This window comes from Pungitius pungitius, chromosome 11, assembly GCF_949316345.1.
Source record: "Pungitius pungitius chromosome 11, fPunPun2.1, whole genome shotgun sequence".
Taxonomy (NCBI): Eukaryota; Metazoa; Chordata; class Actinopteri; order Perciformes; family Gasterosteidae; genus Pungitius; species Pungitius pungitius.
The window spans coordinates 11,941,596-11,954,901 of NC_084910.1; the positions used below are offsets into that span (position 1 = coordinate 11,941,596).

General features: G+C 46.4%; 1 protein-coding gene across 3 annotated transcripts in view; it reads left to right on the plus strand.

Annotated features, from left to right (window-relative positions):
* nbeal2 (neurobeachin-like 2) overlaps nt 1–13,306 on the plus strand; it is a 28,651-nt gene that overhangs the window by 7,433 nt on the left and 7,912 nt on the right. The window contains exons 5-31 of one of the 3 annotated variants that reach the window (XM_037454406.2): nt 171–283; nt 536–618; nt 1,260–1,345; nt 1,440–1,743; nt 1,883–1,989; nt 2,317–2,406; nt 3,112–3,195; nt 3,414–3,512; nt 3,668–4,302; nt 4,382–4,514; nt 4,754–4,873; nt 4,988–5,318; nt 5,486–5,568; nt 5,671–5,763; nt 5,912–6,083; nt 6,379–6,512; nt 7,192–7,351; nt 7,652–7,754; nt 7,908–8,058; nt 8,282–8,437; nt 8,572–8,731; nt 9,068–9,156; nt 9,291–9,980; nt 10,071–10,255; nt 10,461–10,617; nt 11,461–11,604; nt 12,287–12,610. In XM_037454406.2, coding sequence (XP_037310303.2) covers nt 171–283; nt 536–618; nt 1,260–1,345; nt 1,440–1,743; nt 1,883–1,989; nt 2,317–2,406; nt 3,112–3,195; nt 3,414–3,512; nt 3,668–4,302; nt 4,382–4,514; nt 4,754–4,873; nt 4,988–5,318; nt 5,486–5,568; nt 5,671–5,763; nt 5,912–6,083; nt 6,379–6,512; nt 7,192–7,351; nt 7,652–7,754; nt 7,908–8,058; nt 8,282–8,437; nt 8,572–8,731; nt 9,068–9,156; nt 9,291–9,980; nt 10,071–10,255; nt 10,461–10,617; nt 11,461–11,604; nt 12,287–12,610 — 4,986 coding nt within the window. The remainder of the gene's footprint in view (nt 1–170; nt 284–535; nt 619–1,259; nt 1,346–1,439; nt 1,744–1,882; nt 1,990–2,316; nt 2,407–3,111; nt 3,196–3,413; nt 3,513–3,667; nt 4,303–4,381; nt 4,515–4,753; nt 4,874–4,987; nt 5,319–5,485; nt 5,569–5,670; nt 5,764–5,911; nt 6,084–6,378; nt 6,513–7,191; nt 7,352–7,651; nt 7,755–7,907; nt 8,059–8,281; nt 8,438–8,571; nt 8,732–9,067; nt 9,157–9,290; nt 9,981–10,070; nt 10,256–10,460; nt 10,618–11,460; nt 11,605–12,286; nt 12,611–13,306) is intronic. The other 2 variants (XM_037454407.2, XM_037454408.2) reach the window with 2 other exon arrangements.

The following is a 13,306-nucleotide window of genomic DNA, read 5'->3' on the forward strand; positions in this document are numbered from 1 at the left end:
ATGCTCACACAGAAGCAACAGAACTAGTTTCCACTGAAAATAGAAGTGGGTGTGTTATCTGCCTTCTATTCAATGTACTGGAATGTGTTGTATTTGTCGCATGAGGAATGTCAAAGAAAGGTGCTGGTCATGAATGGGGGTCAAAACCTTTTTATTTTTTTTCTGGACAGCTTAAGAAGGGACAAGGGGAGCCGTCCTCTCTGCACATGCTTGTGCAGTATGGACTCGTGCTGTGTGAAAGCCTCTTTGACCCTTATCAAACGTGGAGGAGACACCTGGCTGGGTGAGTCCGAGCTGCTTCACCCTAGAGATTCACTGTGTGAGCGTGTGGGAGGTGGAATTCAGTCATAATACCCTTACAAAGTTGTGTTCTTTTAACATCTTGCCCAACCTTTTGGGTGAGGTGTAACCACCCTTTCTGGTTGCCTCCTTCGCCTTGAATCTCAAACCTCATTAGTGCCGGCAGCATTTGTCGCAGTCCGTGATTGACAAGGCGAGATGTCAGCGCTCTAACTCCAGGCTTTGTGCGTTGCAGGGAGGTGGTGAGCTCGCTGGAGAAGAACAAATATAAGTTCTCCCCGCTGGCCTTGCCAGAGGAAATGCCTGCTCTTTTTCATGGTGAGACGCTTCCCTTCGTCCGGTCTTTTCACTGTGATCTCCATAGGGCCGCACATACCGCGAGAATCAAGCTCAGTGCTGTCATCTTTGACATGATATACCGTGACCTTTCATTTTCTCCAAATCTCCTAGTTAATCAATCTTGACGATGTCGCTTATAGTGAATAATGGCTGGTCAGTCCAGTCAGTAAGATGCTTAAATTGTTCCGCATCTAATTAGCAGGTTTCAATCACCCGAGTCCAGGCCTTTCTAATTATAGAAGTTCATTTGATCAGCGTTCACTAATCTGTAAGCTATGTGGGAAATCAGAGCCTGGGCAAGTTTCAGTATGTCCACATTTTAGGAGGATTAAACTGTAATAGCATGCTTGAATTAGACATGTTAAGAGCTAATTGTGTAACACCAAGCCAATTAGCAAGGCTTTGCTAATTCTTTTTAAACGTAACTCTAAAGGATAGAGGTGACATTGCAGGGGAAGCTTTTGCTCGGCCATTATACAATGAACATTTAACATTTATTCTTATATCTCTTAATTCTACAAACCCGAATAATGTTTTGATACCACTGTTACTGTTTAACGAGTTGTGTAGGAATAAACGTTGGTTTTGCATGACAATTGTTCTTTGTCTTGAATACATAGAAAGTCTCCAGAATAGCAAGCAGATCCCAGAGCACCTCACTGTCCGATTGGTTCATCTCCAAGGTGCTGTTATCAGTGGAGGAAAGGTACGCTGTCCTTTCCATCAAGGATTATTGTGAAAACAATACACATGCAGATTAGACCTGACAGGGAGGTGACTTTGTCCATTTTCTTTTCCAGAAGAATGGCCTTCGTTCCATCACCCCTCACTCTGTTGATGACCTGTTCTCTGTTCTGCGTGCTTGGTGCTACCGGACCTCCCCCGAAACCAAGAGCACAAGGCTCCCGAGGCTAACCCTGCAGTGCCTGACCGCGATCATCCACCTGCTGCACTCCAGCAGTCCTGCCGAGCGTCAGGTGGAGATCAAGACCATCCTGGAGAGCTACTTCCAGCTCCTCAACTGGAACCGTCCACTGATCAGCGAGCAGCTGGAGAGTCAGAGCTGGGAGGACAGTCTGATCTCTCTGCAGAGACAAATGCTAAGTAAGATCAAGGCCCCCCAGATCTCATATGTAGCGCAGCACGCAGCATTCCTTTCCCATGTTTGTCCTCTCAGGCAGTATGACGGCAAAATTGTCAATTTTTACTGGCATGTCAACATCCTCCTCGTTGTCATTTTCAGCTGCTGTTCCGGAGATTCTGCAGTGCTCTGACAGGCCAGTCTTGCAGGCTGTGTTCCTCAACAACAACTGCTTTGAGCACATACTCAGGCTTGTTCAGAACAGCAAGGTCAGACCTTTGTCCATCTACAATGTGTCTGTCTGTGGTGTCACCTGTTTTTATTCATGTTGATTCTACTTCTCCTTTTTTTTGTTTGTTGCCCCGATGCCACATCTGCATTTCAATGTGAAATACAACAAGGAAATGTTTAGGCTTCCAGCTTGTTTTATCCCCACATGGCTACGACATATGTTTACCAAGGCGGCTGTAGACAAACCGGGATCAAATCTGTCACCTGACAGATTGCTTTTTTTGTTTAACTGTCTGTTGTTTTGTGTTGTGTGCGTGTGTTTGTGTGTGTGTGTGTGCCTGTGCCTATGTGTGTATGTCCCGCAGCTCTTTCAGAGCACCATGCATAGCCTGGAGCGAGAGGTTGTGTCTGACCCCATGACTACATGTTTACTCTCAGAGGTCGAAGTGGACCAGGTACTTTCCCCACTTGGTGTTGATATTGGTCCGTCAGCAGGAAACTCAGCCCTCTCTCGACTCGTTAGTTGCTCTGAGCTATTTAAACAGGAAGCTTCAGGCAGGAAGTCTGGCTTACACTCATTTATAAATAAAGCAGGTAGTGCGGCTCTATGTGATAATTGTTGTCTGGACTCCCCTTTTAATGTATCACATCTGTCCTTCTGAAGGATCCACTTACAGCCTGTGTTGTGATTTTTGGACAACTTTCTATAGCTTGAAAAGGATAGACCAGCTGGTTCTAGTATTGTGCCTGTTGAAAAGTTAAGGTTCTAATTTGGGTGGGACTGTTCATTTATATCACATTCATAATTAGAGGCTGAATTCCCTGTTGACACCGTGAGGCAAGAAGAGCATGTTGTGTTTTTCATTGTGCATGAAATGGATGTTTTTTGGAAGTTTATCCTTCTTTTCCTCGTATTTGGGCCGGGGATTGCCTGTTTTCTTTTCTTGGTGGTTGTATGTTGTATTTGCATGCTGTAATCTGTAATCAAGAGCTGATGGTTCAGTGACTGATGCAGCAGTGAACTTCTGACCCGATGTGCTTGAATAATTGTGGTGTGGAATAATCTATAATCCATTAAGATATCCTTCGAAAGAAAATGTTCAACTTTTTGGAGCCTTTTTTTTCAACATTATTTGAACACAATGATTGTTTTTCTGTAGGTTTTGGTGAAAGCATCGGACAGTATTACAGTTCATGCTCTAGGAGTCCTCACAGCTATAATGAGTAACTCGCCCTCTGCTAAGGTAAGGCCCTGTGTGATCCTCTATGATAAAATCCCTCATTCTTCTATGCATGTATTATAAAGCATACAATGATGAATACAATGTCATCGGAAAATGAGTTTTCCGTTCATTTTAATAATTTGATTCTAATTCTACCGATGTATGTATGTAAGTGTGTCAACTAGTTATCCCCCGGGGAGCAGCTCTCTCCAGCCTATTTCTGTCTCTTTCCCCCTCAGGAGGTTTTCAAGGAGAGGATTGGTTACTCCCAGCTGTTTGATGTGTTGAAGAGTCAAGGTCAACCCACCAAAAGGCTCCTGCAGGAGCTGATGAACATGGTGAAACCCTCATTTTGTTGTTATCCCCACTGATCGCAGAGACAGCAGACGTCAATTAGCACTAGCAATTAGCAATTAATGACCTTGTTCCTATTTGAATTGGAGTTATTGACCACGTGGCCGTTGTCACTGTGTTTCTTCCTCTCTGTCTGCAGGCAGTGGAAGGCGAGCATGCCCATGCCCATCACCTTGGCATTAGTAACGAGCAGCCTTTGCTGCTCCTTCTGCAGTGGCTGCCTGACCTGTCGGGTCAGAGGGACCTTCAGCTGCTGGTGGCCCAATGGCTGGCTATGGTCTGTGGTGGCTCCTTGTCCTGTCGCACTGTGGCCGTGGAGGCGGACATGGTGGGGGCTCTGCTGCAGGTGCTTTCACAGCCCCAGAATCTCGACAGGCAGTCTGCAGACACCCTGCTGGGCCTCCTGAAGGACCTGGGCTCCCTGTGTCTGAGACCTGAAGAGCTGAAGAGCCTACTCGGACTGCTCAGGGTCGATCAGGGCAACGGCGTAGTAGCGGGTAAGGTGCACCCTTACTGCGCCCGTGTCATACAGGTTCTCTCGGCCATAGCGGCCAGAGACGGCCAGGACAGTGCCTTGCAGTACTTTGATCTTACGCCCCCCATGGCTGGCATCATGGTGCCCACGGTCCAACGCTGGCCAGGTAGCGGTTTTGCCTTTCACGCCTGGCTCTGCCTTAACATGGAGTTCTCCAACAACCGCAAACCTTTTGCCACCCCGAGCACAGGGGCTCAGCATGACATGGGGAAGGGGCCACGCAGGAAGCAGCTCTACAGGTACATTAGCAACGAGCGTGCGTACGCATACCGTCGCGTTGAACACATTCTTTTGTGACAGAATTTTTTGTTTCAAAAGTTTCTTCACAGCAAGTGGAACTGGGTTGGAGGCTTTCTTCACCATGGAGGGAATACTGGTGGTGGCTGTTTGCACAAAAAAAGAATACATGGCTGTCACGCTGCCAGAGCACCCATTAGTCGACTCCTGCTGGGTGAGTGTGGACACACTCAGCTAAAGATTGGGCCAACATTTCTCCCCGTCTGCCTGTCCAGAATACATTTGATAAAGGTTTAAATCATACATTGACTGTGTTGCCGTAGGCCCTTAATATAAAGATCATCAAATTTTTATTATTGTAAGCGCCAAACGTATTACCAGCATTCATTTATTAGCATTTTTAGTGTTTCAGTGTAGATAAGTGTAGGTAATTTGTTTGTTCTTTAATCGCAGCATTCGGTGGCTATAGTCCACATCCCGGGCCGTCGTCCATTTGGTCAGAACCTGGTCACCATCTACATCGATGGAGAGCAGCGTAAAACTGCTCAGCTTCGCTTTCCATCTTTCAGTGAGGTAACTGAAACTAGTATCTAATGTATCCTGACCACAGCCGTATAATGCTGTGTAGTTCCCATCTATTAATTTACCTTCCTTCTTCTCTCCCGTACCTGAACTTCACTCCTGAAGCCTTTCACCTCCTGCTGCATCGGATCTGCAGGCCACCGGACCACGACCACCACTACTTCCCCCAATCTGCCCACATCCTCGTCCTCCAACCCGTCGGCTGAGTTTGCCTTCCCTGACCTCGGCCATTCCTTTAGCCGTTCCCAGTCCTTCCCGGCCACCTTTGCCGCAGGCCGGCGGGGTGCTTTGGGAGACGCCCCGGTGCACACCATCCCAGCAGGCCTGCAAGACACAGAGTGGGGAACACCCACGTCTCTAGATGGGCTCCTGGGCACTGCCTTCATCTGTCACGAGGCTCTGCAGCAGACGCAGACAAAGGTTCTGCACGCTGCAGGTAAGTCACCCTCTGCTTCAAATTGAATGTTGTCAGTTGTACACATTACCCAGTTCTTTCGGAGCTCAACGGCAAACATAATAATTCAATTGAGTCATTTTTTTTCTTCACGTAAACAAAGGAATGTTTGCATAATTGCCGACATTGTTTTCTGCTCTCCATCACAGGCCCCAATCACGTGTCTCTATTCAAAGCAGAAGGAGAGTTGTCTGATCTTAACAGCAAGCTTTTGCTCTACTACACTCCACAGGTGACCCACTGAAATGGATTATTATTACATTTTATTACAGTGACTAGCACAACAACACCAGTCAAATATTCATGTTTGCATTTGTGCGTGTGTTTTCTACAGGCCTTCAAGGGTCAGATATGTCTGGACCTGTCGCCCAATCACCAATATGATGGCAGGTTTACAGGACACAGGGTTGTGAACTGGGACCTCAAGGTTAGATATGTCAGATCGGTGTGAAATCAGTCTCCATGTTGTGTATGCTGTCATGCTACTTCCCTTTTGGTCAGATTTAGACTCCATCGACGAACTACAAGGGACTAATGTGGGAGGTTACAAACATATTGTGTGCTTTTCCCTACAGGATGTTGTAAACGTGATGGGAGGTATAGGGGTTCTGCTGCCCTTGCTTGAGCAGGTATGTGAGGCTGAGCAGGTCCACAGTGGCAGTCAGGAGCGGTCCAATCTGCCGGGTCCAGAGCCCACCACCCCCAGAAGCCCTGCTGCTATGCTGCTGCCTCTAAACAAGTCCGCAGGTAAGGCTTGTTGTACATGAAAAGGAAAGTATCATACATGCGTCATTTCCTTCTCCTTGAGGTTTGTGTTGTTGTGCCTGGCCATGTACACACGGCACAATTGATTGACTCAAACAAACAAGATGTGCTACACAGCCTGTAGTCTAATAATAATAAACATAAGTGAGGCAAATACCCTTTCAAAGGCTCATCCTGCGATATGATAATCTAACATGCTTGTTATTGCATACTTCTGTGGGCTGCACAGGAAATCAGAAAAGTTGTTTTGCTAATCCTTTTTTTTTTCTTCTTTCAGAGCAAAGACTAGAGAGAAACAGCATCGCTGCCTTCCTGCTGATGGTGAAAAACATGATTCATCATCACCCCGTCAATCAGGAGAGCCTGCTGCACTGCCATGGGCCGAGCACGATAGGAGCCATGCTCAGCAAAGTGAGCCCCCTGCACGTCTCTCTGCTGTAGCAAGTGGGAACTAATTGCGAGGAGAAGGGATTAGCATCTGAAAGAGAATATTTGACCGTTTCTATTGTAGTTCTGCTGTCTAATTGCAGTGTAATGAGTGGGTATGGTGTTGTTAAAATAGCTGCATCTCTTTAACAGTATCGCATTCTCGTGTGTGAAAATGTATGCAGTGTTTTCCAGCTTGGTTGCTCTCACTGAGAACAAAGAATATCAGCTTTCAAAATCTGTCGCCTAGCATTTAGAAATCGGCCCATTTCTAAAAAACGGATGGTATGTGTCTGAGTTCAAAAGTCACACAGCGTTAATGTGAACTTCTGATGGTAGCAGCTAATCAGGTGTTGCAAGCTGCTGCAGCACAGACGTGCTTTCAGTCTGACGGGATATTTTGAAATATGTGGCGTTAAGGTGGAGCATCCTGTGAGGAAACTGTGTCCTAATAATCACACGAGGTTTCAATGTTTGAAAGCGGCATTGGCAGAAACACACTTAGTCAGAAGCTGAACACAATCACCTGCACTGAATATGCACTCAACTTAGTGCAACACTTTTTCAGCCTCAAATGTTACTAAACATTGATGATACAATACCCAGATGGTCAGATAGATCCAAATAAATGAAAATAAACACAATCCCTCCTCCTCTCCTGCAGGTTCCTGCCAGCATGATAGACATGAACGTTTTAATGGCCTGTCAGCTGCTGCTGGAGCAGGTTTTTGACGAGGGAAACAGCCCACTTCTACAGCAACTATACCACCACCTTCTATTTGATTTCCGTATCTGGACTAAAAGCCATTTCTCTGTTTCTCTGGGTAAGACACAAGCAGCAGTAATATTGTGGAGTATTGTACCTGTGAGCCTTTTCATGTTCCTTTTAGTGTGAATGACTGAAAGGAGCAAGAGGGGGCTATAAGCAGAGCAGAAATAGAATGCATCCATTTTTGAGGTCAGGTTGTTGCTAAGATTAAAGGCAGATTGGTGCCTCAAGCTACACGTCGTTACCCTGTTTTATAAACTAATGCAGCTATTCGGTTCAACATTGCATATTGGTTTGACATTTCCAAAAGTGGGAGAAGGATGACAAAGGTGTTTTTTTTTTCTTTCTTCCAAAGCCCACGTGCAGTACCTGGGCTCTGTGATAAACAAAGGCAAGCAGCGCATGAAGAGGAAGTACGGCGTCCAGTACATACTGGATACCATTCGCACATTCTACAGGTGAACCTTTGACATTTACAATACACAGATCTATATATATAACGAGTTGAATGTTTTAAAAGCGAGTCCAAACATACTTAGTGGTATGCCACGATTTTCACCGTTCACGGAAAGATAAGTGATACATTTATTTTCTATTGCATTTGGCCATAGTGTGGACAAAGATGGCAGCAGCCTGTCTGAGGAGAAGCAGACTATTCAAACCTCTCTGTTCGCCTTGCTGAAAGACTTTCTCAAGTCTCCTACGCCAGAGGACCTCCACAGTGTCCTCGCCTTCATTCTGACTGTCGGAGAGGAGAAGCAGGTAGTGCTCTTTTGTTCATCTGTCTTTCTGTAGAGAGTTTAATGTGGTTTGATGTGACCTTTTCAGCTCTATATCTCACTTCCATTGCCAAATGAACCCTGACGTTTTTTATGCTCATGTTTTAAACTAAACCACTTAAAGACCCGGACTACATCCATGTTTTATTGGTATTTACCCACCCTCCTCTTCACTCCCCTCTCGTGACTTCTCCTCTCTTCATCAGGCTGTGAGGGCCTTGGATGTGCTCTATGAACTTTTGAGGAGCAGCCCTCCCCGTGAGCAGGTGCAGGCCTCGCTGCTGGACTGGGGCGTGGAGCAACTCTACGGTGTGCTGCTCACGCCGACTTTCGGAGACGAGGCCCGAGAGAGGGTATTCAGGGTGAGAGAGAAAAAGACTTGACCTCTACGGGAAAATACCTTGGCTTATCACTTGATTCTGAGTGCAAACTCCCATGTGATGGTTTGTCAAAACCGAAAACAGACCTCTTACATCATTTCCCTTCATTGCTGCAGGTTTTATACAAAATCCTCAAAAGCGAGCGTGTTCCTGAGCGCAACAAGCACCGCATCAAACTGAAAGATTACGGTTATCTCGGCCTGGTTTGTCTTCTTGATGAGATTCCGGTAACCATGACCACCGTGCGATGTCTGTACGAGCAAGTCCTTGCTACAGGTAATGCTGAAACGGCTCTTTTCTAGTGAGCGTGCATGCATGACAAAATCTATTTCTTGCAATTTGTTGCTTTCAAATATTTTCAAATGTTTTCATCAAAAACATGAAATAAGCAAAATTCAGAAGTCTTAGCTAGAAGTTTAACTACAAAACAACTAAACCGATATAAAGAAGAGACTTATAACATTGTCTTGAGTTTACTGTTATATATTATACTACACAGTTCTTACTTTTTTTTTCTTAGTATGAAGGACTCTTAAACTACAGCAGATAGCTGGTTAAGAGAAAAGCTCCAAAGGACTGCAACATAAGATAAAATGGTTTTCTTCCCCACAGATGCAACTCCCAACTTCCGAGATCTCCTGGCTGTGGTCTGTCTATCCCATCGAGCCGAGCTCTCTGTCCGCCTGGACGTCTGCCGCAAGGTCAGTCCGCTCGGCCTTTTCACATTTCCTCCCGAACAACCGCCGCAGACTTTTGAATCCTAAGCGTATTCCTCATCTCCGTAATGAAAGCAAACAAACCTTTCCTCTGTTCCCTCTCTTGCTATTTTTCCAAGCTCTTTCATCTGATCTACTCCAACGAGGATTACGTGAAGCAGCTGGCAAGGCAGCCCGGGTGGCAGGACGTTTTGACCAAGCTCTATGTGAAAGAGTTCTACGAGTCCCACGCTGCCAGCATCGCGGGCTCCAGCACCCACAGCTCCTTCGAACCCAGCTGCCGCCCGCCGCTGCGCAGGGATCAGGCTCTGGCGATGGAGGACGCGGACGACTTCCCCAGCTACCGCACTTCGCAGGACATCGAGGACAACAAAGAGGACGAAGGCGGCCGGCGGGACGCCTCCGAGGGATTCTCCGATCTGTCCCAGTCGCCTCCGGGTGGAGGCGGAGGTCCGCTCAAGGCCTCCAGCGGCTCGTTTGATTCGGCGGACCAAGGGAGTCCCTCGTTCTCGACCTCCAACGCCGTCGATATCATCAAACGGGCCCGGGACGAGGACGGGAGAGACTACCAGCCCCAGTCCCCCTTTAGTAACCCGTTTTATTTGGAGCTAGGGAGCATGGGAGAGAGTGGCACTCACACTCCTACAGGGAGCAGTCTGACAAACACGCCATCTCCTCTCGAGCACGGCAAACCTTTTCCTCTCGCCAGACCCAGGAAGAGCTCCAGTCTGTCCAACGTGCTGGATGACACCAGTTATGGGACCGACCCTCCAACTGGAGACACAATCTCCAATACGTCCAACCCACAGGTATGGCTTCTTTACCGGCTTCGATAATAATGGGAATAAAGCCCATTATTTGACAGTTAAATGTCTGACTGAGTCTTGTTTGCTTTGCAGCAGACCCCTGAGGAAGAGCTGTGCAACCTGCTCACCAACATCGTCTTCTCCGTGCTGTGGAGCCGCAACGGGGCGGAAACGACGGAGGACGTGGTGTGGCGGGAGAGGGGACAGGTGTTTTCTGTTCTCACCAAACTGGGCTCGTCCTGCCAACTGGTCCGCCCTCCCGACGACGTCAAACGCAGGTCAGTGGCGGTGATTCAGAATTGACTCGCCTTCAGCTGACAAAACTAATTACAGTGACAACGAAGATGCCTCGCAGTGGAAAAACTAACCGAGCCACACCCACAGCTGTGTCACATTTTTTTTGGTCTGAATTTCCATAAATGTTATTGTGTCACTCTGGGGCAATGTATTCATGCTCAGGATGTTTGCCAATCTGTGTGCCAGTCTGTTAGAGATGATGCTGGAGTCGTCTCTCTCAGACCTGAGGGAGGCCCAGGGAGTGTTCCTGCCTTTCTGTCCCAGTTTGGTTCGGCTTCTCAGGCTGCTGCAGGACTTCCTCTTCTCCGAGGGTACAGACGACCAAACGTTGTGGAGTGAAAAGGTATCACATAACATCCCATTGAAAACACCAATGACATATTCCCTTTGCAGAGTTTTGTGATTATGGAACTGCTCCCTCTTGATTAACTTTTAATTGACAGGGGACATTGACGTTTATAGGCCCATTATCCCTGACAAATCCCGATATTATATCTTACAACTGTATAAGAGTATTGTTAATAAACTAAACAGAACGGAAACCATTTGATGATATTAGTTCCTCATTCATGCTTTCAGCTTGTGACCATATTTTGTCCATATACAGAGCAGCAGCAAGTGGCTAATCACAAACCTCCACCAGGCTCGCCATCTTTTGTAAACGTTGGGCTTTCTGACATTTGCCAACAGTAGTGAGATAAAATCAGTCGTGAGACTTTTTTCTGTCAGTAGGAGCTCACTTTGTTCCACTGGAACCGCATGTTTTGTTTCTATAAATATACATTTTTCAACCACTGTGGAATTTAGATCTCTGGTGAATTTCAATGTTCAGTGAAGTCAGAGCGACTCTCGCCAAAATGCAATGCAGCATATTAAATGTCGGCCTACGTTCTCAAGGCGGGGTGATAGAATATTGTTGGTTACATTGGGTAAGTACAGGTAAAATTACACTTAATACCAAGGACATCCGACACATTAAGCACAAAGTACAGACACCTTGGTGTGGTTGTCAGTTACTGTCTTAATGTCAGGGCGGAGAGTCGTTGGGTGTAGGTAGCATGTAGATCATCTTTTTAAATACGGGTTAAGCTGTATTTAACATCTCAAACAGGTTTAAATTGTCCTGGATTGCTGCAAGGTGTGGAAACAGGTCGAGCCTTCCTTGACTCTTTTTGTTGTATTGCAGATCTTTGAAGGGGTGGTGAACCTGCTGGACAAGTTGAAGGCATGGCATAGCACCCCTGGCAGCCCTGGGAACATCGAACTGAAGGAAATGGCCCAGATCGGCCTGCGTATCATCACTGGATACATCAAGCAGCAGCACTCACAGGTCAGCCGCACCCTCAACGTGTCCATCACCAGGCCAGGACACCAACCATAAATGTTTCACAACCCAAACACCTGTGCGGTTGAACTTTCCTAGAAATAAATCAAAAAGGGCGGTACAGTGTTTATTTAACTTGATGGGTGAACTTGGATAAAGCCAGTTTAGAAATGCCATGCCTTCTATGGGGATTGCAGTCATTCACATATGAGGGAGTGTTCTGTATGGAAGAGTAATCGCTGCTGCAGCTGTCAATGTAGGACGGTGAGATAGAGAAAGCAGCCATAAATGAACTGTCCATAAAACCTTCCATTACATCCTCTGGTTGATCAAAGTTGAAGAATTCAATAAAATAATGTAATATAACAGTCACAGTAAAAGTACTGCACTGCATCAGCAGTATTTTTACATCTAATCTATGATTTATTGCTTTAGGTACATTTAGCTTATTAAACCTCTCTGTCTATCTTGTACTTATAGTTGGGATATTTTTAGAAAGAGATTTTTCTTTTACTTAAGTTAAGGCCCGGCTTACTTCTCCCAAACCTGATCAACTTCCGCTTGATAAAGAAGTAATCCCATGAGGGGTGTAGATCTTGAAAAACAAGTAAAACCATATAACATGTCATGTGTTTTGTTCATATTAGTTAGAGGCATGGCAACTGATTTCCCCATGACCCCTCTCCAGGTGTGTGTGATGGCCTACGTGAAGCTCCACAGCCTCCTGCAGACGGTCATGTGTCTGAGCTGGGAGGAGGTGTGCTTCCTGCTCGGGCAGCTGGGCGCCCCCCTGTGGCCAAAAGGTGTAGTGGACAGCACCGGCAGTGGAAAGGACGAGATTTTCTCCCAGCTTGTGCCCGTCGTGCGCACACTGCTCGACCAGCACGCCGACCACAGCACTCTCCAAAAGCTGCTCCCCAACCTGCCTGTGACGAACGGCAGCCCCACCTTCGCCCAGGACCTGAAGGCTTACTGCCACACGCTGGAGTGGCAAGGCTTTTTCCAGCACCAGGTCAGTGTCTGTGAAAGCTTGTCAGTGCAGTTAGAGAATTCTAGATGAAATATTGATGTCACAACTTTGGAAGGTGCTGCCTGCCCCCCTCCCCCCAATGCATACAAAGCAGAGACCAGTTTATGCCCAGACTTGAAGCTGATGCCAGACTCGCTCACCTTCATCTGAGAGGCCGATTTTTCACTGTTCTGTGTGACAGTGCATGTTCATAAATCTGTTTTGCTTAGATTACTTCTGTATACAGATCCTGCAATACATTATTCAGTGTGGCATAACCTTGGCTACCCTGGCGGTTTAGAAACTCGCCCCAGGCTGATTTCTCAAGCATGCAAGTGTGTATGTGTGTGCAGTTTATGCTATTTGTTTGAATGTAGACGGTTTGTCCTGTGGGTTTTCTTCATGCCCATACAGTTTGATGTTTTTAGCATGAAGTTGTACAGCAGTAGGAGGAAGGGAGAACACAGCCACTGACTTTGAACAGTGGAAAATAACTCCTCCCATAGATAAGAGGAAACGGTTGAAGAAATGGGGAAGTGTTTATCCAGACCTGTCTCTCATTAAGGCAGCAAGAATCTTCCTGTTTCATTCATCTAACATGGAGTATTCTTCCTTCAGGATTTGTATAAGTTAAATAATGCCTTTTGGGGAGTTACGTTGGCCTTTTATCTTATTTATGTTAAGAACATATTTTACATT